Source organism: Neolamprologus brichardi, chromosome 15 (assembly GCF_056152115.1).
Source record: "Neolamprologus brichardi isolate AB-2024 chromosome 15, ASM5615211v1, whole genome shotgun sequence".
NCBI classification, from domain to species: Eukaryota; Metazoa; Chordata; class Actinopteri; order Cichliformes; family Cichlidae; genus Neolamprologus; species Neolamprologus brichardi.
Window position 1 is genome coordinate 1,015,368 of NC_142118.1, and position 25,371 is coordinate 1,040,738.

Below are 25,371 nucleotides of genomic sequence, written 5' to 3' on the forward strand. Positions count from 1 at the left end.
ACATAAAGCAGAGTCTGAGTAACAAAGAGCCGGACATCATACGGAGCCTGTGGATCCTGCTCAAACTGTCCCAGGTCGCTGAAATGACTCGTTGCAGCCATCGCGATCTTCACGTTTAGCGGCACTGCCAACACCAGACAGCCACATAAAAATGGATCGCAGGCTTCTATGCCAACTCGCACTCGAGTGCGTGCATGCCACAGTGTGTGAAATTTGTCATCCATGACATGCCAGCTGCTCTGTGAGCCATTTGTAACAGGATAATGACACTCGCAGAAACACAGAGGTGATGGAGTTTTGTCACTGCAAATTTTAATGAGTTCTGTTTTTCGTGCTTGATGCATGCACGCACACATGCACAGAAATGCGCACACATGCACACACACATGCACACACATGCACACACATGCACACACACATGCACACATATGCACACACACATGCGCACCTTTAACAGTGATTCATACACTTGCAAGACAGGATTCATACCTTCTTGGTGTTGTGTGTCTGTGTGTTATTGTGTTGTTTGCCAAGTAACACTCAGTAAGCATCAATAGACTTATCGTGATAAGGCAGCATCAGTATACTGGACTTCATTGTGGTTTCTGCTGCAAACAGAAACTCTGTCTTTTCCCTCCAGTCGTCTGTGGCTGACTCCTGCATTAAAACAGCAAAAAGACGAAACTAAACCAGTTTGAGTGTTCGCTAAATTTAACGAGGTCCTCATAATCCGTAAAACCAGGGAAACATACACGGAGACGTCATACGTGTGCTTTGTGTGCGCGGGAGGCGATTGACGCGTTGTTGTAACGCTGGCCCTCGCTCAGCCAGATGCTGACCTGAATATGCAGCAGATGTATGGATGGATTCTGCTCAGTCGCGTCACGCTTTCATAGCCTCGAGGCTTTTCCTGTCGACGGGTGTGATGCGCTGTGTTTGTGTGCACCATTCAGCAGCGTAGACCGTGAGGCTCCCCGTGTTCCCCACAAACAGACAGAAAGACGGATCGGAGGGCTGAATGTGAGGAAGGTAAAGGGAGTGACAGAAGGACGCTGACATCATCTGGCCAACAGCCCGTCTCTGCGAGGAAACATATGTCCCCTAATCACAGGAGACAAAGACTGAAACGACGGCGCCGCAGCGTCAGATCGACATGGAAAATTAGCTATAGATCGTTGGGCATAGATGTGACAGCGCACACTTGTACATAAACAAATAAAAGTCTTGGGCGTATACATATTTAATAATTCTGTGACAGCTGAGAGATCTCTGTACTGCAGAACAAAATGTGAATATTTTAAGAGGCTGCTACATCACTAATTGTTGGGATGTGTCAGCGTGGACCAGTATCAACCTCAGTTACAGTGAAGATTTCTTGTTTTTCTAGCTGCAAAAATGGAAAACAAATGACACAAAAACAAATCGCCACGTTTTGGACGAAGGGTGCAAAATGGAAATAGTAATCCAGCTACTGATAGGCAGGAACTCGTTAGAGTGGGTGATGGTGGATGTTAACACATTGGATTTTAATCAGACAATTTTAATTTCATTAAATAATTAAAAATAATAATAATGATAATTAGACTGTGACGATGCTCCAAACAGCTCGGGGAAGCACTGTCTACTCGCTGTGCCACAAACTGGAGACAACGGCACACAGCTGTGTAGCGTAGCTTCAGCTCCTGCTTCAGACTTCATGAATGCACTGCTGCTGCTGCTGCTGCTGCTGCTGCTGCTGCTGCAAGGAGAAAGCAGTGCATGATTTAGCTGTGATTACCCAACATAACTCACTAAGTAACTCTTTAAGACACCCCATGAGGAGACGGTGCAGCCCACACCCATCGCAGTGTTGCAAACAAACTGATCTATACAGGACGGCCCGGTGAAGGCCACACCAGACGCAAAAGGCAAAGCCGTCTGCCAGACGCAATCCTGGCCTCAAGTCCTGCAACAGAGCCGGCCGCTATGGTCTGACCGCAAAACACTAGGCTGACCATTTAGATGGAGGCTGTCGCTGAGGGGCACCTGCTACCCGAAAGAGGGTCTGGCTGCCGCATTCAAGCTGTAAAACTAGTTGACCGCTGCACAAATGAGAGGAAGGCTCCCCTCAACAAGCCCCACGATGTGGCCACCCTTCGAGTCGAGTGCACCCACGCTCCGGAAACTCCTGAAGAGGCTTACGCCTGCCGAATGGCCTCCACGACCCAGCGGGACAACAGGAAGTTAGACAGGGCTCTGCCCAGGATCCGGGAATGGAAGGTGACAAACAGCTGGTCCTGCTAATCGGCCCGATACGCCTGACGTACGCCACCAAAGCACACACAGGGCAGCCTGGCACCGAGCCGCCTCCTGGTCCAAGCCCTGAGTGTCCGAGGCTCAGCGGGGACAGCTGGAATTCGGACAGGGCCTTCGGCAGGAACACAGGACTGGGCCGGAGGAACACCGCTTTCCCATCCAGCAGCTACCTGCAGCAATCCTGACAGAGCGTGGAGTTCACAAAAAGGCTGTTTTCTTATCCAGTTACTTAACTAATCGATGAAATAATCAGTAGAATACTCGATTACTAAAATAACCAAACGCTGCAGCCCTACACACTTTTGTCGTCTTTGTGTTTTGTCTTTTATTTGCACGTGTTACATTTCACTCATTTTATGGATCGTTCTCACGCTATTTTCTGTAAATTCTTTGATGTTCTGTTATTCTGGTTTAGAAAGATGCAAAAAATGTGTTACTATAATTTCACTGTAAAATAATAAATGTAACAAAACTATATCCCGAGCAGGACAACACCAAAGCTCTTACAGCCCCTCGAAAATGCACAAAGAATATCAAATTATTATAATATAATTTGTAATATTTCCTATTTGATTCCCATGTCGATTCCTTCCATTCTCCCTCCTTCCTTTCTGCATCTTCCCCTTTGTTATTTCCTCCATCTTTGCCCACTTCCTCTCTCACCTCCCTTCCGCTCAGTCCAAGGAGGCTTGTGGCTGCCGTGCACTAAAAATAGCTTTTGTCATCTCAGAAGCGCTCATGCCATTCTCCATCGTTGTCACAACAAAGCGCACACACACACACACACAGTGCTGAATGCTACACACTGCGGCTCCTGAAAGGCAGAGATACTTTGTGTCGACTTCAGTTCACGAGTTGCACAAATATAGAAACAATCCCGACGCTCTCGAAGCTGCTCAGGAAACGCGAAGCAGACAAACGACGATGATCAACTGGAGACTAAATGACTCACTCATTATGAACACGAGTAGTTTACAATGTTTGGAAAGCACACAGGGAGGAGAATCTGACACTGAGTAAGCAGACTGTAATTTTCACAAAGACAAACAGTGGTTTCTACACCGCGAGTCCTTCAGAACTGAAAATTGGTGTTAATTGCTCAGAGCGTCCGTGTTGCCGATCCGATGCACTAGAAGCTGCAGAGCTGTAACGGACACGTGAATGTGCTTGCAGAGGCACGTCGAAGAGAGAGCGAAAAGGCCGTCGCACAGATGGTGACTCGGAATAATGAATTGCTTTTAAGCCTTCCGGCTGCTCTCTGGGCTCTTTGCGGCGCCTCAGTCCGGACTGTAAAAATGTAATTGAATTATTCAGTAACTTTGAGGGCACCTCATCGCTGCTGCTGAGGTGTGAGAGCAAGAGAAGAGGAAGTTAGTGAGGGCCTTTAGATGCACGGAGAGCGATAATGGGGTCTGTTCAGCAGGGGAAATTATATTCAGACTGAGCCGCACACTGGCACATCCTCTATCACAGACGAGTGGTGAACAGGGCTATTAGTGTCTCGGTGCAGGCTAAATCCCGCCGTGGCAGCCAGAGTGACCTTCAGCTGGTTAACAAGAGTTCAAACCACCATGTCAGCAAGCCTCCACCCAAGAGAGACGCCGCAGCCCCATCGTTCTGACCCCTGACTTTCATGTGGAAGAAGTCAAGATTTTATACACATATTATATTTACCAGTTTTCAAAAGGCATGCATATTCTCAAACACATGGACCTTGAACCCTTTAAGACCTACCACAGAACCAAGTCCGCCAGAGCTTATATTATATGTTTACATGCTGTGGAGCCATTTTTGGGAACATTTCAAGTTGATATACATCAATACAACCATTACAGCCTAAATTTTAATAATATGTCTGCATTAAGTGCATAGTAATTACATAAATTGCAAAAAAGTGCAATAAACTACAAAAAAATTGAAAATAATTTTTGTTTTTTTAACATATATTTCTAGTTAGAGAAATTTAAGAGGCTTATCCCTCAAAACTGTAAATACAAAAAAGTTGCACAAAATAGTTTCCCACCACAGGAAATTTATTTTGAGTGTCTTCATAGTTTTATTTTTGAAATACACCAATTTTTATACACTGCAGGAAAAACAAAAATAAATATTATAATGCAAATTTGCAAAAAAGCAGCATATGCATCAAAATAAACTATTTCCAGCAGTGCAATATGAGTCCTAAGCATCCCAGAAACGACACAGAAAGTCATAAAGTCAAAGATAACTTTTAAAAACACCAGTATAGGCTCATGAGGCCCTGATGGTAAAAAACTACATTTCCGCGAAAATGACGTCACTTGCGGTTTCGGGCAGGTCATGGCGGACATGCGATAGTTCATGCTGATGGACGTAGGAAGTGTTACAAACAGCTGATCGGATCGGCAAAGCGTGTTTCTGGAATATTATGTTTTTGTTGCTGCAAGTGCTTTTTATGCAGTTTTTGCAAAACTATATGTGGAAGGAAACTGTGACCGAGGACAAGCTGATGGCATAAGATGTAAGTACAACTCCTCCGGTTTCATATGCAAAAAAAATTATTGCTCTAGCTCACGTGGTTGCAGAGCTACCGGGATTTAAAAATAGTAAAAATGGGTGGATGACTGGACGAGTAAAGCGCTACACAAATACAGGCCTTTTACCATTTATAAGGTTTGACATGTTGTGCAATCAGAGATGCTCTTCTTCATACCTCGGTTTGAGTTACTGTTGCCTGTTTTCCTCTGACAACACATTTTTGCTGGACGTGTTGTCTTTGTTAGGCTGGTCTCTGTACTTTGTTGTGTTTCTGAAACATTCACTGCACCAACAACCATGTCACTGAAATCACATTTCTTCTGTATTCTGATGCTCGGTGGTAACGTCAGCAGGTCATTGCGATCATGTCTACAAGCCTCAGAGAAACACAGCGAGGCTTTTTGTGCCAGACAGACTAGTTACCCTCCGAGCAAACTCAGGAGCAGGCAGGACGCCCGTACCTGTGAGAAGTGGATCGAGAGAGGAGAAGGTTGCTGCTGTTCATGTAATTGCGACACCACAGCACATGACACATCAAATCAGAGCACTGCTGATTACTTAAAATTAGAGCAGTCAGCTGGCAGCACTTCAGTGCGTGTAAGGCAGGTGCTCCTAAAGTAGGTTACAGACGTGTCTGTAGCCTCCAGAGTGCAGCTAGCTGTACGTTGGCATGCACCTCAGGGTGAGAACGAGCACACGTCAAAATTATATCCCTGACTTTTATAAATAGGCTCATACGGGGGAGATGATAGAAGCCATTACGACATCGTGTGGGTGTGTTAGCACTCTCTAAGTCAGATGGAAATAACACCGTGGCAGCAGAGGCGACAGAGCCAGTGCAGAGTCAGGGCCGGGCTTTTCCATGTGTGCACGCATGCACAGACTCACATGGCTGAGCAGTCATGAATAATGAATTCATGCTCGAGGAGGAAGAAGCCAAGGATGTTTGATGAGTCATGCAAAATGGAAGCACAATGCAAGTAATGAAGCGTGCTGCAGACATGCAGAGAGAACTCAGAGGAGGTTGTTGTTGTTGTTGTGTTGTTGGGGTTTTTCCCCGTTGTGTGGTGTTTCCTCACCGCCTCAAGTCCTCCCTTAAGAACAGGAACTTCTATGTGTCAATTAGCCAATTTTCATCACAAAATATAGAAATCACATGCGGGGTGCCCCAGGGCTCCATCCTAGGGCCCCTCTTATTTAGCATTTACATGCTCCCGTTAAGCCAGATTATAACCACCAATAATATTAACTACCACAATTATGCAGACGATACTCAACTTTATATCTCCATGTCACCAGGTGATGTTGAACCTGTCCAAATTAATAACTGGATGTCTCATAATTTCCTTCAACTGAACAATAACAAAACTGAAGTACTTCTCTTTGGACCCAAAAAAGATCGATTAAATATCAGTAATCAGCTCAAACTGGTCCAACTAGAAACTACCGACCAGGCCAGAAATTTAGGTGTAATAATGAGAGCTGAACCTCAGGGCCACATAAAGGCTATAACAAAGTTATAGGCTTCTATCACCTGAGGAACATTTGTAGGATTAAAGGACTGATGACACAAGGAGACCTAGAAAAACTCATCCATGCATTTATCTCCTTGATTACTGTAACAGACAACTGCAGCTGATCCAGAACGCTGCTGCTCGTGTTCTCACTAGAACCAAGAAAATAGAGTACATTAGGGATCTGCTATCACGGTACAAAACATCCAGATCAGTCGGGTCCTGCAGCTCTCGTTTACTGACCGTCCCCAGAACCAGAACTAAACCTGGAGAAGCAGCTTTTAGTTTCTATGCTCCTCACATCTGGAACGCTATCAGGAGACTGCACAGCTGCAGAGACACTAAACTCTTTTAAGTCTAAAATTAAAACTTACTTATTTAGACTTGCTTATGAGTAACTGATCCTATTATGTCTGTGAAGGTTCTCAGTCATCCAGGTCATTGTAGTCAAAGGAGCTTGCAAAGAAAAGTCCATCTGCATCTTAAGGTCAAAGGTCACTCTTTCGAGGATGCCAATGTTCACGTTTTGGACAGAGAGGACAGATGGTTTGAAAGAGGAGTGAAAGAAGCATCTATGTCCACTGTGAGCGACCATCTTTGAACACAGGCGGTGGTTTACGACACCAACTCTCTGCCATCTATAATCCAGTTTTGACTTCCCTCCCCAGACGCCTTAACGCCCACTCACATCCTGGGCCATCTGACCTCAGGAATTCGCATGATAAGGTGGGGCCAGGTTTCACAATGAGCTCACCTGAAACTCTGGCTGATTGGGACCCACACCCAGTCTCATACCTTGGCTCAGGCGATTAGAGGATCATCAGGGGGTCCTTTTGTCCCTCTGTGGGGGGAAACTCCCACTAGGTTTAAATCTGTGACTCTCCACCATTTGACCTTAGAACTGAAGAAGCTTCTCGGATGAAGGTGAAATGTCTTCAAGCAACTTAAAGAAGTCCAGACGCTTTTCTTTGCAAGCTCCTTTGACTGATCCTGTTATGGCTCTCTACCTGTTTGTTTTAATTTTTCATATAAATTATTGTCGGGGCGATCGTGGCTCAAGAGTTGGGAGTTTGCCTTGTAATTGGAAGGTTCGAGCCGTTCGGTCGTTGTGTCCTTGGGCGAGACACTTCACCCGTTGCCTACTGGTGGTGGTCAGAGGGGCCGGTGGCGCCAGTGTCCGGCAGCCTCGCCTCTGTCAGTGCGCCCCAGGGTGGCTGTGGCTACAATGTAGCTGCCATCACCAGTGTGTGAATGTGTGGATGACTGGTTGTGTAAAGCACTATACACATACAGACCATTTGATTATTGTTTTATTGTAAATGCTTTCTTGTATTTTTTTCTTGTGTTTTATGTTTTATTTTTCGTGTTTTATTTTAATCATGTAAAGCACCTTGAATTGCCTTGTGCTGAAAGTCTGAAAGCCTTGCCTCTCCCCCTCCCTGCCTCTCCCCCTCCCTGCCTCTCCCCCTCCCTCCCTCTCAAACCGCCACATCTCTTTCTTCCCTCGCCTCCTTTCTTCTCCTGGCCCGGCTAAGCAGGAGAAGCTCGATCGTGAGCTTTTGTTTAAAAGACGCCTTCAAAAAAGCACAAGCTGCTGTGGATTTATCTGCCAAGCTCTTAAAAGACCATTTTAGACTCACCACTGGCAAAGCGAAGATAAAACAGTCGTCTTTTTATTTCTCCCTGTTGTTCTGCTTCGCTTTGAACTACGTCACCAGCAGCAGAGGGTAGCCCTCAGGTCCACCTGCCAAAGCTGGCAGTGACTCACTCCTGCACCCCTCACTAGCTTTTCTGTGTCTGAGGAGAGACGAGGAGGAATGATGGTGGATAAGACCGACTAATACACACATATATATCTGATATTTATATATCAGAATGAAGAGTTTTAATCTGGATTATTGTTTTCAGGAATTTTGCTATGGAAGCAACATGATGTGTTTATTCATTCTTTCTCCTCTCTCGCTCCCTCGGGCATTAAATATGCTTCCTCACCTCAACAGTGCCATCTGCTGTTGTGCTGTCATTTATGCTCCTGATGCAGAGTTACTGCTGCCAGATGGGTGTTTTGTAACCACTGATAACCAGGGTTGGAGACAGGTTAGTGCCAATTTCCTCTCAAAGCACCAGCAGCCCAGGAACGGGCTTTTCAGGGCTGCAGCGGGACATCTCGCCAGCTTCTCAAAGCAGGCTTTCATATCGTTTGTATGTGGTGTCGTAACAGACACTGGTGGGACTGTGAAGTGGCTTCTCTTGCTCAAGGCCCAATATTTAGTCCTTTTTTTAAAATCCTCCCCCTCTAATCAAAGCAAATTGTTTACTTAAAATCGTAATCTTAAAAAAACTGCACTCCTGGCTACTATGGTAACAGCACGTGTGGTTTAAGACTACAGCAAGCCCCGGTTCAGTGGCTTTGTGGGGCATTTAGCCAAAAAGCAGCTGGTTTGCAGAGAGACAGCAGGTGGTGGCGCAGAGCAGCGCGCTCCCCACTCAGCAGCGCAGAAACGCTGACGTGTTTTCAGTCAGCTTTAGCACATTTCTCCCCGATGGCACCGTAGAGGAAAATCTAGTGATGTCTGAAGGCTGTGGGAGTTTTTCCTTCCCACTGTCGCCAAGAGCTTCCAGGATAACGTGCCCTCAGGAGACTGTGGCTGTGATTTGGTATAAACTGGAATTTAAACAGGACAAAAAGAAGAACATCTGCACTAAGATTACAGTTGTACATTTACATTTATGAGACGTTCTCTGAGATACATTTGCAAGACTCAGAAGATTTTGTATGTTTGATGTTAAAGTCTAACCTAAGCTCAGGTTATTATTCCCAAAAGTTTGAAACATCTCTCAAGTTTTTTCAGGACATTTTCCAGTTTGTTTCATAAGACGTTATAATATCAGAGAAAATCTGATTGTGTTCTTATTCTTGTAATAAATAAGTGACTTTGACCTCAGAAATGTGTTTTTTTAATTGTTCCGTTTACCTGTGCTCCCTAAGACGCTGGTGTAGAAGAAAGAAACAGATGTTTGACTGTGTGAGGATGGAAGTTTAATCAATCATCAACAAAATGAAAAGCAGCTTTGATTTCACGAAAATAATTCTACTTACTCTGAAAACGACACTCGTGTCTTTGCTGTGCTCTTCTTGTTCACTGACAAACACTGCTCCCTTGCTACAAAGCTAATATCGCAGCAGGCACTCACCGGACGACTAAAAATGCTTTTTCCAGAGCAAAGTGTGTGTTTGTGTTGTCTGTCTGAACCCCGGGGCCGTGGAAGCAGGAGCAGCCACAGATTTGCGCCGGCTCAGTGTCTGTATCTTCCTGGCATGTCACTGAGCGTTTTATGTAAGAGCGCACACAAGCAGACACACCTCCCCATCCCCCCGATTGATTATGCATGTATTCTCCTCTCCTGCTCTCGAGCTCGATGAAGCAGGACCTCCGGTGGCGTGCTGATGTAAACAGCCGTAGAGCAAAGCGAGGCTCGGGCATCTTTGCTTACATCTCACGCTGTTAGCAAAGGAATGCATGAAAGGTGAGGCTTTATTTACCCCCCCGGTGCCACAGCAGCGTGATGGAAACCGTATGAAACACGTCAAAGCTAAAGCCTTGTTGTTACAGACCTCGAGCGCTTTGAAGGGCGGATCACAGGCTCAGACTGACCTCTGCACCCTGTGCTCGTGTACTGGAGAGATGCACAGCCAATAGCAAATGTGCCTTTGATAACAACAGAGGCAGAACAGAGTGTCCTGCAGGGCTCTTATGCAAGGAGACCCTGACCTCGGGGGGGCTGTGTGGATGCATCACCAAGAGATCATAAATTATTACTATATTTATCAGTCTGATTTATTGTTATTGTCTCCCTGTTGGGTTTAATTCCCTGACAAAAGAATATTGAACCGTCCATATTAAGGGAAGCGATGAGCAGCAAACTGAGTGTCGAGTATGTTCACCGTGTGCAGCTCTGTCGAAGCAGCAAGTAGAATCATTTGGATTTTAAATGATTCCCAATCCATGGAAAACAGTTACAGTGACGGAGCACGGCATCGACAGGGCAGCGGTTCAGAGCGGGCGCTGTGGGACTCTGAGTGCATGGATGGTAATAGGTCATGTGGTTTGGCATTTGCAGAGGTCTGCAGCATATAAAGCAGCTCATCTACTGCCTTTGTTTGGTAAGATTAGAAGCAAAATGCATGATAAGGCTGGTTTGCATCTGTTATTATTTTTAACCTCCTAAGACCTGAACTCTTCCACAGCAGCATTTTTAATTTCTCTTTGACATTTGGGCTGATTGGGGCCCGATGAATGTAAAAACAAAGAATTACCAGATTTTTTTTTTACCTTATTTTTGTTTTTAAGAAAAATCAGAGCCACATATGAGGATATTCATTTAAATTTTGATAGAACAGTAGCAGCATAATGTCCTCGTAAGTGGATATCAGCCCCTTGTTGAGCAAAATTGACTATTTTGGTCTAAATAACCCAAAATGTGATGTCCACATATTCAATTCAATTCAATTCAATTTTATTTATATAGCGCCAAATCACAACAAAAGTCGCCTCAAGGCGCTTCACAGATACAGAGAAAAACCCAACAATCATATGACCCCCTATGAGCAGCACTTTGGCGACAGTGGGAAGGAAAAACTCCCTTTTAACAGGAAGAAACCTCCAGCAGAACCAGGCTCAGGGAGGGGCGGGGCCATCTGCTGCGACCGGTTGGGGTGGTGTCCACATATGTGGACGCCAGGTCCTAGGAGGTTAAAGCAAAGCAGTGATGCTTGCATTTAAAAACAAATCAGTCAAATCAACATGTTATACACCTATGTGGTGTGTGACTTTTGTTGCCATGATGCCAGGTCTCTCTTGGAAATGAGATTTTTAATCTCATCGAGATTTTTTACCTGGATAAATAAAGGATTAATAATAAAAAAAATACATCAGCACTAAATTTACTGATGGATTCTTATAATTTGCTTCCAGGAAAAGCCATCGAATGTATTTACACTTCAGATCACTGTACAGAGAGTCTCCTGTCTCTGTTTAAATCAGTTTATCATGTATGACCAGTTTTATCCAGGTGACCTCCAACAACCAGTTGTTTAATACTTTTCCATAGTAACTTGGAGTTGGGGTGGAGGGTGGGCACTGACCCATGTATGAGTAGGGCTGTAGCAGCCAGTTTTACACCAATGACTCACTCGCTGGTCAGGGAATTCTCATTTTTCCCTAGCAACCAGTGCCACCCCAACGATCACAGATGGTCTCTAGGTCAGAGTCATGACGATGTCACGATAACATCATAATAGGGTCATTGTGAAAGTTAGCATGTTAGGATAATCCTGTCACATCGCCTGCATGTATTTATATTTTTAATTTGCATTTGGCGCCGTATCGCCTTCAGAAACTGTACGATATCTTTTGTCTCACCTACACTGTGGACATTTGAGTGGATAAAACTTCAACCTCTCTCTATCTTTCTCTCGTCACTCATATCTGGCAGTGCTGCCCACTTTCATTAGCAAGATGAGCTTGAAAGCTCAGCGAGAGGTAACAGAAACTCGACAGCGCTGATCAAAATGAAAATACTTCCTGGTTAAAGGTCCGGGGATTTGGATTGACTGCAGAGTTCGTCGTGGCGAGTTTAGCTCAAACTGCAGAGAAATGCCAAACAGTTCGTCCTTATCTGCTGGTCAGTGCAGCAGTTTTAGTATTAGCAGCTTCCAAACTGTATCAGAAACCGTGGATCATAAATCGTCTTCAGCTCATTTAAATGCTGACCCTTGTGATGTCATCACTCAAAGCTTTTAAGCTGCAGTTTCTCCGTCCAGCCGAACGCTTGAAGAGCCGAGTTCAGCTAAAGAGAAACACAGATCAAACACTTCCTGGAAGTTATTTTGGAATCAAAGTCGTTGTGCTGTTGTTACTGATGAGCTCGTTTGAGGGTTCACTCACTTCAGTTTCACGGCACTTTGGAGCTGCAATATTCATCTGCTCCACGATCCTGCAGTCGTTCGCTGCTCTGTCAGTGTGAAACGGCCTTCAGTTAAGTGTGACGATTGAGTGTCTTTCTCTCCCACTGCGTTTCCTGTCCTCTCTCGCCCTGCCTCCCAGCGTTTGGATCAGCACCAGCACCAGCTTGCAGGCTGATTATAAAGGCTTTAATGTTCCATTTACCAGCAGCATGTTTCAGGTGGTGTGTGCTTGTTGACAGAATCAGCCTCGACACACGCATGCAAACCTTGCGACATTAGCCTTTATTAGAGCAGCTGCGCCTGTGCGCCTGGCTGAGCGGTCTGGCACTGAGCCCGTCCTTTGATCCCGACTGCAAACAGCCATAGCAGCAAACGGCTGCCAGATCAGCAGGAGAGTACGCCTTAATGGAGACGTTAACGGCCTAATATCTGTAAGTGTAAAGTCGAGGACACGGTCCCTTCAACTGTAACTGCGTGCCATCTAGTGAACGCTGTCGCCTGTGCGGTTTGCTCTTTCTTCATTTTTACGTAACTGTTTCATAACTTAGCAGATTGTTGGGAACTGCAGTGGCGTTCTCTCTCGCTCCCCTCCCGCCCCTTAAACATCCTTCCCTCATCCCTTCCTTGGCACCTTTCCTCTCCCCTCTCACTTAGCCTCCTCCTCCCTCTCCTCAACTCTTCCCACGTCGTCCCGCAGGTCCACGTGCCTCCTCCCGTTCCTCCGGGGTTGGGGGATGATCTGAGGCAGAAGCGTACGGGGGAAAGAAGCCACTTTGCATTTATGCACAAAGCGTCCCGTGCATGCAAGCTGGCTCGCGCTGGCTTCCATCCTCGCATTAGGCGTCTCTGAAAGGGCAGATAAGGACCTGGATCATGGGTGTAAGCTCTGTCGTTCTCACACTTTGTCTGCCTTGCTCCTTTTTTCCTTTCGTTCTTTTGAAATTCTTCTGTCTCTTCTCATCTCTGTGCCCGCTGACACCCTCCTCCCCCGCATATCTTTTCTCTTCTGAACTTCTCTAAACTTCCCACTGCAGTCTGATCGGCTCGCACTGCAGCAAAAGTTACATGGGTGGGACCTCATCTCACTTTATAACCTGAGCTAACACGGTCTAACCCTTACTCTCTATGGTTTCATCCCTCATCTCCAAGTCACTGCGATCTATTTTCCCATTAGGATTCATGGCCTTGTCTCCTCCTCCAGTCTTGATTCCAGACAGTTTGTGCTGGGTTGTTCGTCTTAGTGCAGCATCCTTGTTTCTGAGTGTGACGAGACTGTCTGCTGCACACATGGGCTTTGGCTTGCTGTAGTTGATCAGTATACAGACACATGTATACCTGCATGTACAGGTCCTGTAGCAGAGGCCGAGGAGTTTGAGGTTTCTGTGCATCTTAGCTGTTCCTCAAACTTCTGATGTTGTGCCTGGAATCTGCTGGAGTCCCTGTTCCAGGTTCGGGGTTAATTCAATTCAATTCAATTCAATTTTATTTATACAGCGCCAAATCACAACAAAAGGCGCCTCAAGGCGCTTCATAGATACAGAGAAAAACCCAACAATCATATGACCCCCTATGAGCAGCACTTTGGCGACAGTGGGAAGGAAAAACTCCCTTTTAACAGGAAAAAACCTCCAGCAGAACCAGGCTCAGGGAGGGGCGGGGCCATCTGCTGTGATTGGTTGGGGTGAGAGAAGGAAGACAGGATAAAGACATGCTGTGGAAGAGAGACAGAGGTTAATAACAGATATGATTCAATACAGAGAGGTCTGTTAACACATAGTGAGTGAGAAAGGTGACTGGAAAGGAAAAACTCAATGCATCATGGGAATCCCCCGGCAGCCTACATCTATTGCAGCATAACTAAGGGAGGATTCAGGGTCACCTGGTCCAGCCCTAACTATATGCTTTAGCAAAAAGGAAAGTTTTAAGCCTAATCTTGAAAGTAGAGATAGTGTCTGTCTCCTGAATCCAAACTGGAAGCTGGTTCCACAGAAGAGGGGCCTGAAAACTGAAGGCTCTGCCTCCCATTCTACTTTTAAATACTCTAGGAACAACAAGTAGGCCTGCAGAGCGAGAGCGAAGTGCTCTAATAGGGTGATATGGTACTACAAGGTCATTAAGATAAGATGGGGCCTGATTATTTAAGACCCTGTATGTGAGGAGCAGGATTTTGAATTCAATTCTGGATTTAACAGGAAGCCAAAACAGGAGAAATCTGCTCTCTCTTTCTAGTCCCTGTCAGTACTCTTGCTGCAGCATTTTGGATTAGCTGAAGGCTTTTCAGTGAGTTTTTTGGACATCCTGATAATAATGAATTGCAGTAGTCCAGCCTGGAAGTAATAAATGCATGAACTAGTTTTTCAGCGTCACTCTGAGACAGGATATTTCTAATTTTAGAGATGTTGCGCAAATGGAAGAAAGCAGTCTTACATATTTGTTTAATATGTGCGTTGAAGGACATATCCTGGTCAAAAATGACTCCAAGGTTCCTCACAGTGTTACTGGAGGCCAAGGTAATGCCATCCAGAGTAAGAATCTGCTTAGATACCATATTTCTAAGCTTTTCAGCACCGAGTACAATAACCTCAGTTTGATCTGAGTTAAGAAGCAGAAAGTTAGTGGCCATCCAAGTCTTTATGTCTTTAAGACATTCCTGCAGTTTAACTCATTGGTGTGTGTTATCTGGCTTTATGGACAGATAGAGCTGGGTGTCATCTGCATAGCAGTGAAAATGTATGCTATGTCTTCTAATGATGCTGCTTAAGGGAAGCATGTATAATGTAAACAGAATTGGTCCTAGCACTGAACCCTGTGGAACTCCATAATTAACCTCAGTGTGTGAAGAGGACTCTCCATTTACATGCACAAACTGGAGTCTATTAGATAGATATGATACAAACCACTGCAGTGCAATACCTGTAATACCTACAGCATGTTCTAATCGCTCTAATAGGTTATTATGGTCGACAGTATCGAATGCTGCACTGAGGTCAAGAAGGACAAGCACAGAGATGAGTCCACTGTCAGAGGCCATAAGAAGATCATTTGTAACCTTCACTAAAGCTGTTTCTGTGCTGTGATGAACTCTGAAACCTGACTGAAACTCTTCAAATAAACCATTCCTCTGCAGATGATCTGTTAGCTGTTTGTTGTTACAGGGCCTAATGCTCCTGATGGCACCGAGTATGTCTTTATTTTGTTGTTCGTCTGCTGGGACTCTCTCATCTATCGTTGTCAGTCACCACTGTGTGTGGTTGGTTGGCCAGCAGCTGCTTGTCTGGAACACTGGAAGCTCCTATGGGAGTTTGGGGACTTCATACGTGGCACAGCTGTTCCTGTACACTAGCACAGCCACTTGGTTGTGCCTCCCACTGTACACCATCCCAGCTTGCTTCTAACATCCTGCTGCTCTGTGCTGAGTCTCTGGGGCACTTTTGGACAGTCTGCATGGGTGATATAGTCGGTGGACTCCTGCCTCTGTGGTGCTTAGAGGATGCTCTTGTGCTGCGGTGATCAGAGCTTCTGTGCTGTCCTGTAACCTACACAAACACCTAACGAATGTTTCTGGATGTGTAAACAAGCAATTATATGTTGCATAAGTCATATCACTTTAGCATGTGAGAGTCAATGAGAGTCATTACACTTCATCTTCTGTGTATTCCAGTATCGTTACACTGGCTTTTAAACAACAGAACATTACATTTCTCAGTCCTCATTGGCCCAAAGCTGAGATCTAGCCGACGTTATACAACCAAGGGACAGCCAACGGCTCTGGAAGCTAGCTGAAAACAGATTCAACAACGGTGCGAACACTGACAAACACCTTTGACTGCACTTCATTTGGGAATAAAACAGAAAATTTGTCATGCAGGGTTTGGTTTAAGTAGAGATTACGTGAGGTTCCCATCAAAACATGTGCTGCTGGTGTCTGACGTAACAGGATGTCAGGGACAGAACCTGTGGTTGCCCCTCAAGAGTCCAGTGCTGGGAAGCGTCCTTAAATGCCCCTGTGTGCATGTGCTAATAACGAATAATGATTGACGGGTGCTCTCCTCTGGCTGCAGCCTTTGAAACTGATGGGTTTGTTTCGGTCATGAAGCTGTCATCGGATGCTGCTATCATTTTTAAAATATCACCGTTTAAACCGAAGGTGTGAAGATTGTTGTGGTCAGCTTGTAGAGAGTTATCCTCTGACTCTGGAGTTATAGTCAGCTTTGCAGAGCTCTGTTGTGTGACTAAGTTCATGGTTACCTTGTATGGACACGAGTACTGGGCTACCTGCACACAACAGCTACAGGATCTGCTCAGCCTTGGAAATCCATGCTATGAAGCTTGAGGCGTACAGTTTTTGTGCTGATGTTAGCGCCGGAGGAATAACAGCTGAATAACTCTGTGGTTACTCAGTCAGCAGAGAGTCTCAAAGTATGTCTGGGTGTTTGATTTTATCACCTGTGGAAACACAGGAATCCACAGAACACTAGAGGTGGGAATCACCATACATCCCACAATATGATATTATTGCAATTTTTAAAAATATTTTGCGATATTCAGATTCTCGTCTTTCTAACAGTACATGTTTTAATCTTTGCTGAATTAAAACATATGAAAGACATCATAACTTTTCAACCTTTTTTCCCCTAAAAAGTCCTTTTTTTGCCCAAAGCACGAGGTTATGTTTTAGAGGTGGGAATCACCAAACATCCCACGATACGATATTATCACAATACTTAACGCACGATACGATATTATTGCAATTTTTAAAAATATTTTGCGATATTCAGATTCTGTACATAAAGGTAAACTTTATCAATATTCATTTTCTCTAATATCAAAGTCTCACACTCAGTCTTTCTCTCATTTCAGTTTGATTGTTGACAAACTGAACGGTTTGTATTACAGTCTAGTCCAACTTAACTGAACAACCATCTGGTACAATTATAGCTATTCTGAACTATGCAGTTTATGAAAACTATGCAGCCCCTTCAGCAACTGAAGAATTTGAAAGTAAATTAAAACAAAATATAATTTTACATTAAATAAAAAAGTTTTAAACTTAATTAAAATAAAACATGTCTTAAATTAAAATAAGTAAACTGTCATGTTTATTGCTGCCAAAAACAAGTGAAACACATTTGGACAGTGAAGGAATGTCAGGATTCTTGCTCAGAAAAAGGATCAACATGCTCTGAAGTCAGAGCACAAAAACCTTTTTTGTAACAAAATATCGATTTCTGCTGTCCCTGTATCCATACATTATTAGCAAACACAATATCACGATGCTACAAAGTATCGAGTTTTCCCCCACCCCTACAGAACACGTGGTGTGACCCCACACTTCTGACCAGATACATTTTTCATCTAAATGAAGGCTCTGCTGTAAACTACGTGTCCTGCTGGTGAACATGGGGGAGCGTGAGGCTTCTACACAAACCCGAGTCTCACACTGATGTTGGCCAGAACAGAGCTCGGTGACTTTAGCAATGCAAATAAATGCTAATGTTGCTTTAACTCCACTGGTTGTGAAAACCAGCCAGATTTCACTGCTGCCAGTTACCCATCTGCAGGCTTTTTTCAACACTTTGAAGTTACAGCTTCAACTTTTCATGCTTTTCATGCTTTTCACGGCTTAATCGACGCCATATCTTTGTCATTGATTCCCTCTGTGCTGCGCCGGGGTCTTGCTTGTGCTTTTTATGTGTGCAAGGCTGGTAAGGTCCAAGGACAAATCCATGCTGTCAAAGATTACTGCACAAGGAAATATCAGTCTTCTTTTGACGACAGCGTTTCTTTCTGAGTGAAATCTGATAGTGGAAATGTGACGTTCACTGAAAAGAAAAGAAAAAATTGTGTTTCAACTCAGCTGCTCATTGTGTAGTTCTGCAAATGTCAGTACAAGCAGGATGTCTTGACATTTGCAGATATATTAAACGGGGAAGGTGCATGCCTGCTGTGGTTCCTGAATGTGAGCCTGTGAACACGCAGAGATTACACAAAGTTTACGAGGGCCTGACTTCCTTTGCTCATATTCTACACGTTCACTCTGTGGCATGGCTGCGCCTGACCTTGAATGAGTTATGGTGAAATCAGGTGCAAAAGTAATAAAACAACAATATCTTTCTCTTTTTTTTGTTCCATTTGCTCGATGAAGATTGAAGCAGCCCGCCCAAGTCCTCAGGGGGCAGCCTCGCTCAAGCTAAGATTAACCATCGACCCAGACTTTTTACCAGGGAGGTCAAACAGAAGGTTATGTCTAATGAATGGCTCAGCTTCTCGCAGCCGCCCACAGGGTTCGTGCTGCACGGTAGATGACGAAGAGCCGAGCGGGGGCTTGGTGGCCTTCCACGCAGTTACAGCATTAATCTCTGCCCTTGTGTTCATATGCTGCTGGCGTGCAGTAATGATATGGATTGCTTCGACTGTCAACACACTTTTTGTGCTTCAAGTACTTTACTGGGGGTAAAACCCAGAGGATCCTGAGCCTTTACTGGACTGTAGAGAGCAGAGATGGGCTGTGTAGTTAGGCATCTGCAACATTCAACAAATGAAATGATGTTGCACATGGTTACACCTTCAACTGGTTTGTTTTTAGTTACATAATTCAGGTATTATCTACAGAACTGCCTTAAAGGTAGCATCTATGCTAATCAGAATGCTAATGTGGTCCTGCTGAAAAGGCTGATGATGATAATTATCAGCATTTTTCACTAGCATTCGGGCTAAAGTGCTAAATTAAAGTAAGTTAATCACTAAAGTAATTACAAAACATTGATTTAATTAGGTTTGATGAAATGACAAAAGTATGGGCTCTACCACGCTTGCAGGTGAATATCATCACCCTCACATTAGCAACAGCCAACAGATGCACATGTATCAGACATCAGATCAGCATCAGCGGGGAAGTCCGGCGAAACAAAGCTGTGAGGGAAAAGGTCGTGTAACTTGGAACCGCATTAAAGTCACACGTGTCAGGATAAAACAGCCGTGTGAATATCTCTCGGAGCTAAAGTGTACAGTAGTTCTCGCTGCGACTTGTGTCAGAGATCCTGACGTTCATTACTCATGGGAAAGCCTGGGGTCACCTTCAGGGACTCATGAACACGGTGAACCGGAGTTGCCTGTTTTGGAACTAGAATTGAAGAAAAGACTGCAGGCTCTGGGCGTTTGGAAGCGACAGCTATCCAGGACATCTTTACAGTATGGATATTAGGGGTGGGGGAAAAATGGATACTGTGTAGCATGGTGATATTTTGTTTGCTAATAATGTATGGATACAGGGACAGCAGAAATCGATATTTTGTTACAAAAAGGTTTTTGTGCTCTGACTTCAGAGCATGTTGATCCTTTTTCTGAGCAAGAATCCTGACATTCCTTCACTGTCCAAATGTGTTTAACTTGTTTTTGGCAGCAATAAACATGACAGTTTACTTATTTTAATTTAAGACATGTTTTATTTTAATTAAGTTTAAAACTTTTTTATTTAATGTAAAATTACATTTTGTTTTAATTTACTTTCAAATTCTTCAGTTGCTGAAGGGGCTGCATAGTTTTCATAAACTGCATAGTTCAGAATAGCTATAATTGTACCAGATGGTTGATTCAGTTAAGTTGGACTAGACTGTAATACAAACCGTTCAGTTTGTCAACAATAAAACTGAAATGAGAGAAAGACTGAGTGTGAGACTTTGATATTAGAGAAAATGAATATAGATAAAGTTTACCTTTATGTACAGAATCTGAATATCGCAAAATATTTTAAAAAATTGCAATAATATCGTATCGTGGGATGTATGGTGATTCCCACCTCTAATGGATAGTTGCATAAACCAGCACATGAATACACAGCAACAGCCACGTGAGACTGAAAACCTCGACCAAGGCTGGATCCACAAGGATATCGAGTCTTTTGTTAGTTCAGTTCATCCATCTCAGATTAGCTTCAGACGTTCAGCCACACTTCTGCTAAATCTTTCTGCACATTTGTCCACAGCTTTGAGTAATCCTGCTGCCAAACAGACAACCTGGAACAATTACTGTCATTGGTGAATCTAATGAGAACAAAGCCTACAAAACACTGAGTTGCAATAGGAAATCGAAGTTCATTTAGCCACCCAAGATAATCAGTGTTTACTGATTGTAAATGCTTTGCTTTCTCAGGAGACGTCATGTTTGTACATTATTTGGCCACTCGTGTGAAAAACACTAGAGGTTGTATTTCTGAAACATTATCTAAAGGCTCTTTTGCCCAATGACTTCAAATGACTGAATCATAGAAACATGCCCGAGTACATACCCACCCTTTTCTCTTTCTTTGTAGTTCTTCCCTTATGGCGATGCGTCCAAGTTTGCCCAGCACGCCTTCAGGACCTTCGACAAGAACGGCGACGGCACAATCGACTTCAGAGAGTTCATCTGCGCGCTGTCCATCACATCACGGGGCAGTTTCGAGCAGAAGCTTAACTGGGCTTTCAACATGTACGACCTGGATGGAGACGGCAAAATCACACGGGTGGAGATGCTGGAGATCATCGAGGTATAATGTGGTTCGAAACTTTCTGAAGCCGTTAAAGGGGTTTGATTGTTTTTACTTGGACAGCCTTATACTAGCTTTGTAACTTGCTGAGTCACCAGGACAACTATTTTTGTACTTTGGTTACTGAGCGCTGAGCTGAGGCTGAGACAGGTTATTCAAACAATTTGCAGCTAAAGACAAACGTCTGTAATTCAGGCCACTCCTGCCGCTCGACCTGTTTGCATTGAGGCATCCATTATTTTATCATTCTTTCCTGATCCTTGTGTAAGGATCAATCATTTGGAGAAACATGGACTTGATGCCTCTTCATATTCAGCATTCAGTTCATTTTCATGCTTCCCAAAGGCATTTCCCACTGTTTCATGCAGGCAAACATTAGTAACAACATCCACAGTGAAGTTGTTCACCGTTGTTGTTCTGAACGGTAACGTCACATCTGAAGACATTCGAATGTGACAGCTGAAGGAAAATATGCAGTGTTCGTTCTCCCCCTGCAGGCGATCTGAAACATATAGGATTTAATGTCTCTCTGACTAGAAAAGACATAATTACAAAGCTTTGTGTCAGCAGCAATAGAAGAGAGACGGTGTTCATCCTTTTTCAAAGGAAACTTGCACAGATTTGTGTTTCACCCTGTCAGTCGTGCAGGTGAACAACACTAACAACATCTATAGTCGGTGCAGGTTGCAGATATTGTGTTGTCCTTGTTTTATTTGATCAGCATATCCAATTATACCGACAAATAGAACCTCCTAATCGACATCACAGCAAACTTTACTATCAAAGTCTCCACTTTTAAGCAGCTTCATACTTCAGCATCCTTGATAGGTTTAGCTAAAGCACACAGGGAAGCTCTGCAGCAGGCTGGCTATAACTGCAGTGGAGTTTCTCTCTTTGAAGAAGTTACTGGAAATGCTTAGTAGGAAACAGCAGTAAAGAGCATGTTTGTCATAGTTGTTGTTGTCAGACGACACAATAAGTTACTGTGTAGAGCAGGGGTGTCAAACTCAAATACACAATGGGCCAATCTGGAACAAAGTCGCGGGCTAACATTAATATTTATTGAAAAAAAATCTTCCTCCAGATTTAAGAATGAATCTTTTCTTATGGACTCAAACACGTTTTGCTGAAAAACTGAATATGGAACAAGCAAAGCTTAATACTAAACAATATATATATTAGCTGTATAATACCAGTAGGTCAGCTCTAATAGTAATTTGGTATGGCTTCGCGGGCCAAATTTGGCCTGCGGGCCAGAGTTTGACACCTATGGTGTAGAGTTTGTGATTACAGTATTTTTATCACGTAGATCGAACTCAGAAGCTTAAATTCCACGTAAAGGTTACAGTAAGTAATTTATTGAGGGTATTTATAGAAAAATAAGAATATTGTAAATATCCATTGATTAGTGATTAATTCTGTATTTTCATAAACTCATAATTAATCCACAGAGAATACGTAGGAGCAGACACAGTTTCTTAAACTTCTTAAATAGAGGTGTTGGACTGTGGCTAGAGAGCCGCCACATGTGTGGTACACTTATGATAGAAGTTGCTTTAAATTTTAAGATCACAAATAGCTCTTTCTACTATACTAAACTATAAACGTGCAACAGTTGAACATGTACATCTTTCACAGTCTCCCTCCTTCCTCATTTCCACGTCATCCTCTTCTTCCTCACCTCAAGCCTCGCCTCTAACACACAAAACTGTTCATTTATTCCCAATATTGTCGCAATTACTTATTGTCAGCAGTTCAGACTTGCAGCCCTCACATCTCCAGACAGCTGACAACAAGCCAGCTAATATAAGCTGATATTATACCAGCCAGTACCAGGCTCAACTATCCCAAAAATCGCACTTTCATATTGTGTGAGAATAATTATGTAAGTGTCCGAGCTCAACAATGTAAAGCATCTTTAACGTCTGCTAGCGTCTGCTAACAGCAGCTAATAGTATCTAACAGGCTAACAGCAGCTAACAGCAGCTAAAAGTATCTAGCAGGCTAACAGCAGCTAACAGCAGCTAATAGTATCTAACAGGCTAACAGCAGCTAACAGGAGCTAATAGTATCTAACAGGCTAACAGCAGCTAACAGCTAACACAAGTGCTAGTTTCACAACGTTTTACAGCCTCCTCAGGAGTAAATAGACAGGAACATATATTTAGAGTACAGATTTAGAGACTGGCAGCTGAAGGAAACTTTGCAGCGCACTCTAAAAGTCTTCTGCCCTCTTCCTCCCCCTGCAGGCCATCTACAAGATGGTGGGCACGGTGATCATGATGAAGATGAACGAGGACGGCCTGACGCCCGAGCAGAGGGTGGACAAGATCTTCTCCAAGATGGATAAGAACAACGACGATCAGATCTCGTTGGAGGAGTTCAAAGAGGCGGCCAAGAGCGACCCGTCCATCGTATTACTGCTGCAGTGTGACCTCCAGAAATAGGCCGGAGGGCGAGCGGAGCGCTCCACCAGCCGCCACGGACTGCACAGAAAGAATTTCATGTTCCATTCAGTTTGCAGCTATTTCCACTGAAAAAAAAATCTCTATATATGCTTGGACTACCTTTCAATGGATCTGCTTCTTGTGTTTGAAACACTCGTGTGCATGAGAATGTTATTTGCTATAAAAGATCTACACACAACATACAACCAGTGTGCAGGTGCCGGTACGGGTGCGCACTCACAGTACAAACACACACACACACACAACTCTCACTACATATAAACACCTCGCACAATTAATATATATATATATATATATAGATCTATAAATATGAATATATATTTAAATTATTTAAAGATCAACTGCCAAAATGTGAAGTGTGCAAAGTATTTTCCATACAGGTTCATTCCACTGGAGCTTGCGCATCAGCGATGTGCTACGTTGAATTTGCCGCTACTCTATTTATTGTTCCGAGTTTACTGGCGCTAGCTGTGTGTGTTTCATTATACCGAGTAACGTCAACCGAACCAAATTCCTATGATAATGTATCTGCCTCCAATAAGACACTCTATCCATCGTCTCAAGTACCAATAGCTCTAGAAGAGATGGATTTTGTCCAACTTTTCCTTCCGAAAACATGCTCGTGCTGTCGGTAAATACTGTAAATGTAGTTAATTTGCATGCCTTTAGGTTCTGCCTTAAAAAAAAGCTCCTCCTTTTGCATCCTATGATCGAAGACAGGAAGCCTTATCGGAGCAGTGCAATGACACTTTGGTGGTGGGAGAACCGGGAGAGATCATTTTTACTGACTAGGAAGGAAAAGGTTGACCGCAGTCAGTCCGTCGAATGGGATGTAGGTTTTTTGTGATTTGTCGAGACGTTTTCTTTTGACTGCTTTAAGTGTGGGAGCATGTTTCCTTGTAGATTAGGTGTGGTACATGTTGCTAAGAACTAAACCCCTGCTCCACGCGCACTGAAACACAACAATCCAGTCATCATACGAACTAACAGATGTTGAACATGGAGGATTTTTGAAGTGGAAGCGCTGGAGCTAAAACACTTCAGCAGGAGTTAGATCGTTCTATGTTACCATCGCGTCCGCTTTGTTCGAGTTCGCCCACGGGTTGCATATCATCACGATGGATTCAGAGGAGGTTTTTTCTTGTTTGTTTCTTAGGCTGTTGGAGTGTCTTGTTTGTCTTTTTCAGTGGAAGTAAATGAGTGCTAAAGCAGCAAAAGGAGCAGTGAATGACGTTTCATTACTACCAGAGGACGGCCCTTTCCGTAAAGCCGTGTGTTTAGTAGATCGGACGATTTTTGCCCCCCTCCTCAACCCCTCAAAGTCTTTCTCTCTAACCAGTCAGTCAGACTTTTTGTACTTTTTTACTCCTTTTCTCTCACAAATTGTACTGATGCAAACCAAGCGTAGAGAAGTTCAGTGAAGCGCAGAATGCTTTGGAAATCACCCGTTTGCCCTGCTCTGACATTTTCCAGCCTGCGTAAAACTACCGGTATTTTACGAGCTAGCGGAGGATAAAGGAGACGTGACGTCATAATATACACAGCACTGCAATAACGATATATCATAGCAGTCCATCGTCATCTTACAGCAGTGTGACTTGTCCCCCTGTCGAGTTTCTAATCTGAACTTCTTTACATGAACATCTTTGGCCAGATAATGTTTCTAATTACAACTCTGTTATTATTCTTACTGCTATCAAGATACCAAATGTAAGCAATGGCAACCGTGTACAAGGATTCTTTTGTAGCATGTATTGTGTCCCTGACGACATGGCTGCACTACTCCCTGTGTTGTGGTTTAATCTAATAAAAGGAATTCAATGGGCTGTTGTCTGCTCTCTTACTTAAAGGTCACTCGTGGTCCCCAACCTTCGGTCTCGTGTGGCCCCTCATAGTTACCTGGTAGGAGTTGCTGATGTCGTTGTTTAAGAGCTAGTGACACAAAAAGGTGTCACTGATACGATTGGACACATATTAGCATTAGCTGTTCTTCTGGCTAATACATTTATTTCTCAGTTACCTTAAAGTAATAATTATTACAAACACAATTTCAAAAACACAATGCTAAGATTTTTTATTCTC

The 25,371-nt window shown here is 43.7% G+C and overlaps 1 protein-coding gene across 1 annotated transcript in view; it reads left to right on the forward strand.

Annotated features, from left to right (window-relative positions):
- Positions 1-25,115, forward strand: part of vsnl1a (visinin-like 1a) — a 41,144-nt gene extending 16,029 nt beyond the window's left edge. The window contains exons 3-4 of the mRNA XM_006792956.3: positions 20,606-20,821; positions 23,071-25,115. Of these exons, the coding sequence (XP_006793019.1) occupies positions 20,606-20,821; positions 23,071-23,268 (414 nt within the window). The 3' untranslated portion in view covers positions 23,269-25,115. The remainder of the gene's footprint in view (positions 1-20,605; positions 20,822-23,070) is intronic.
- Positions 25,116-25,371: the final 256 nt, after the last annotated feature.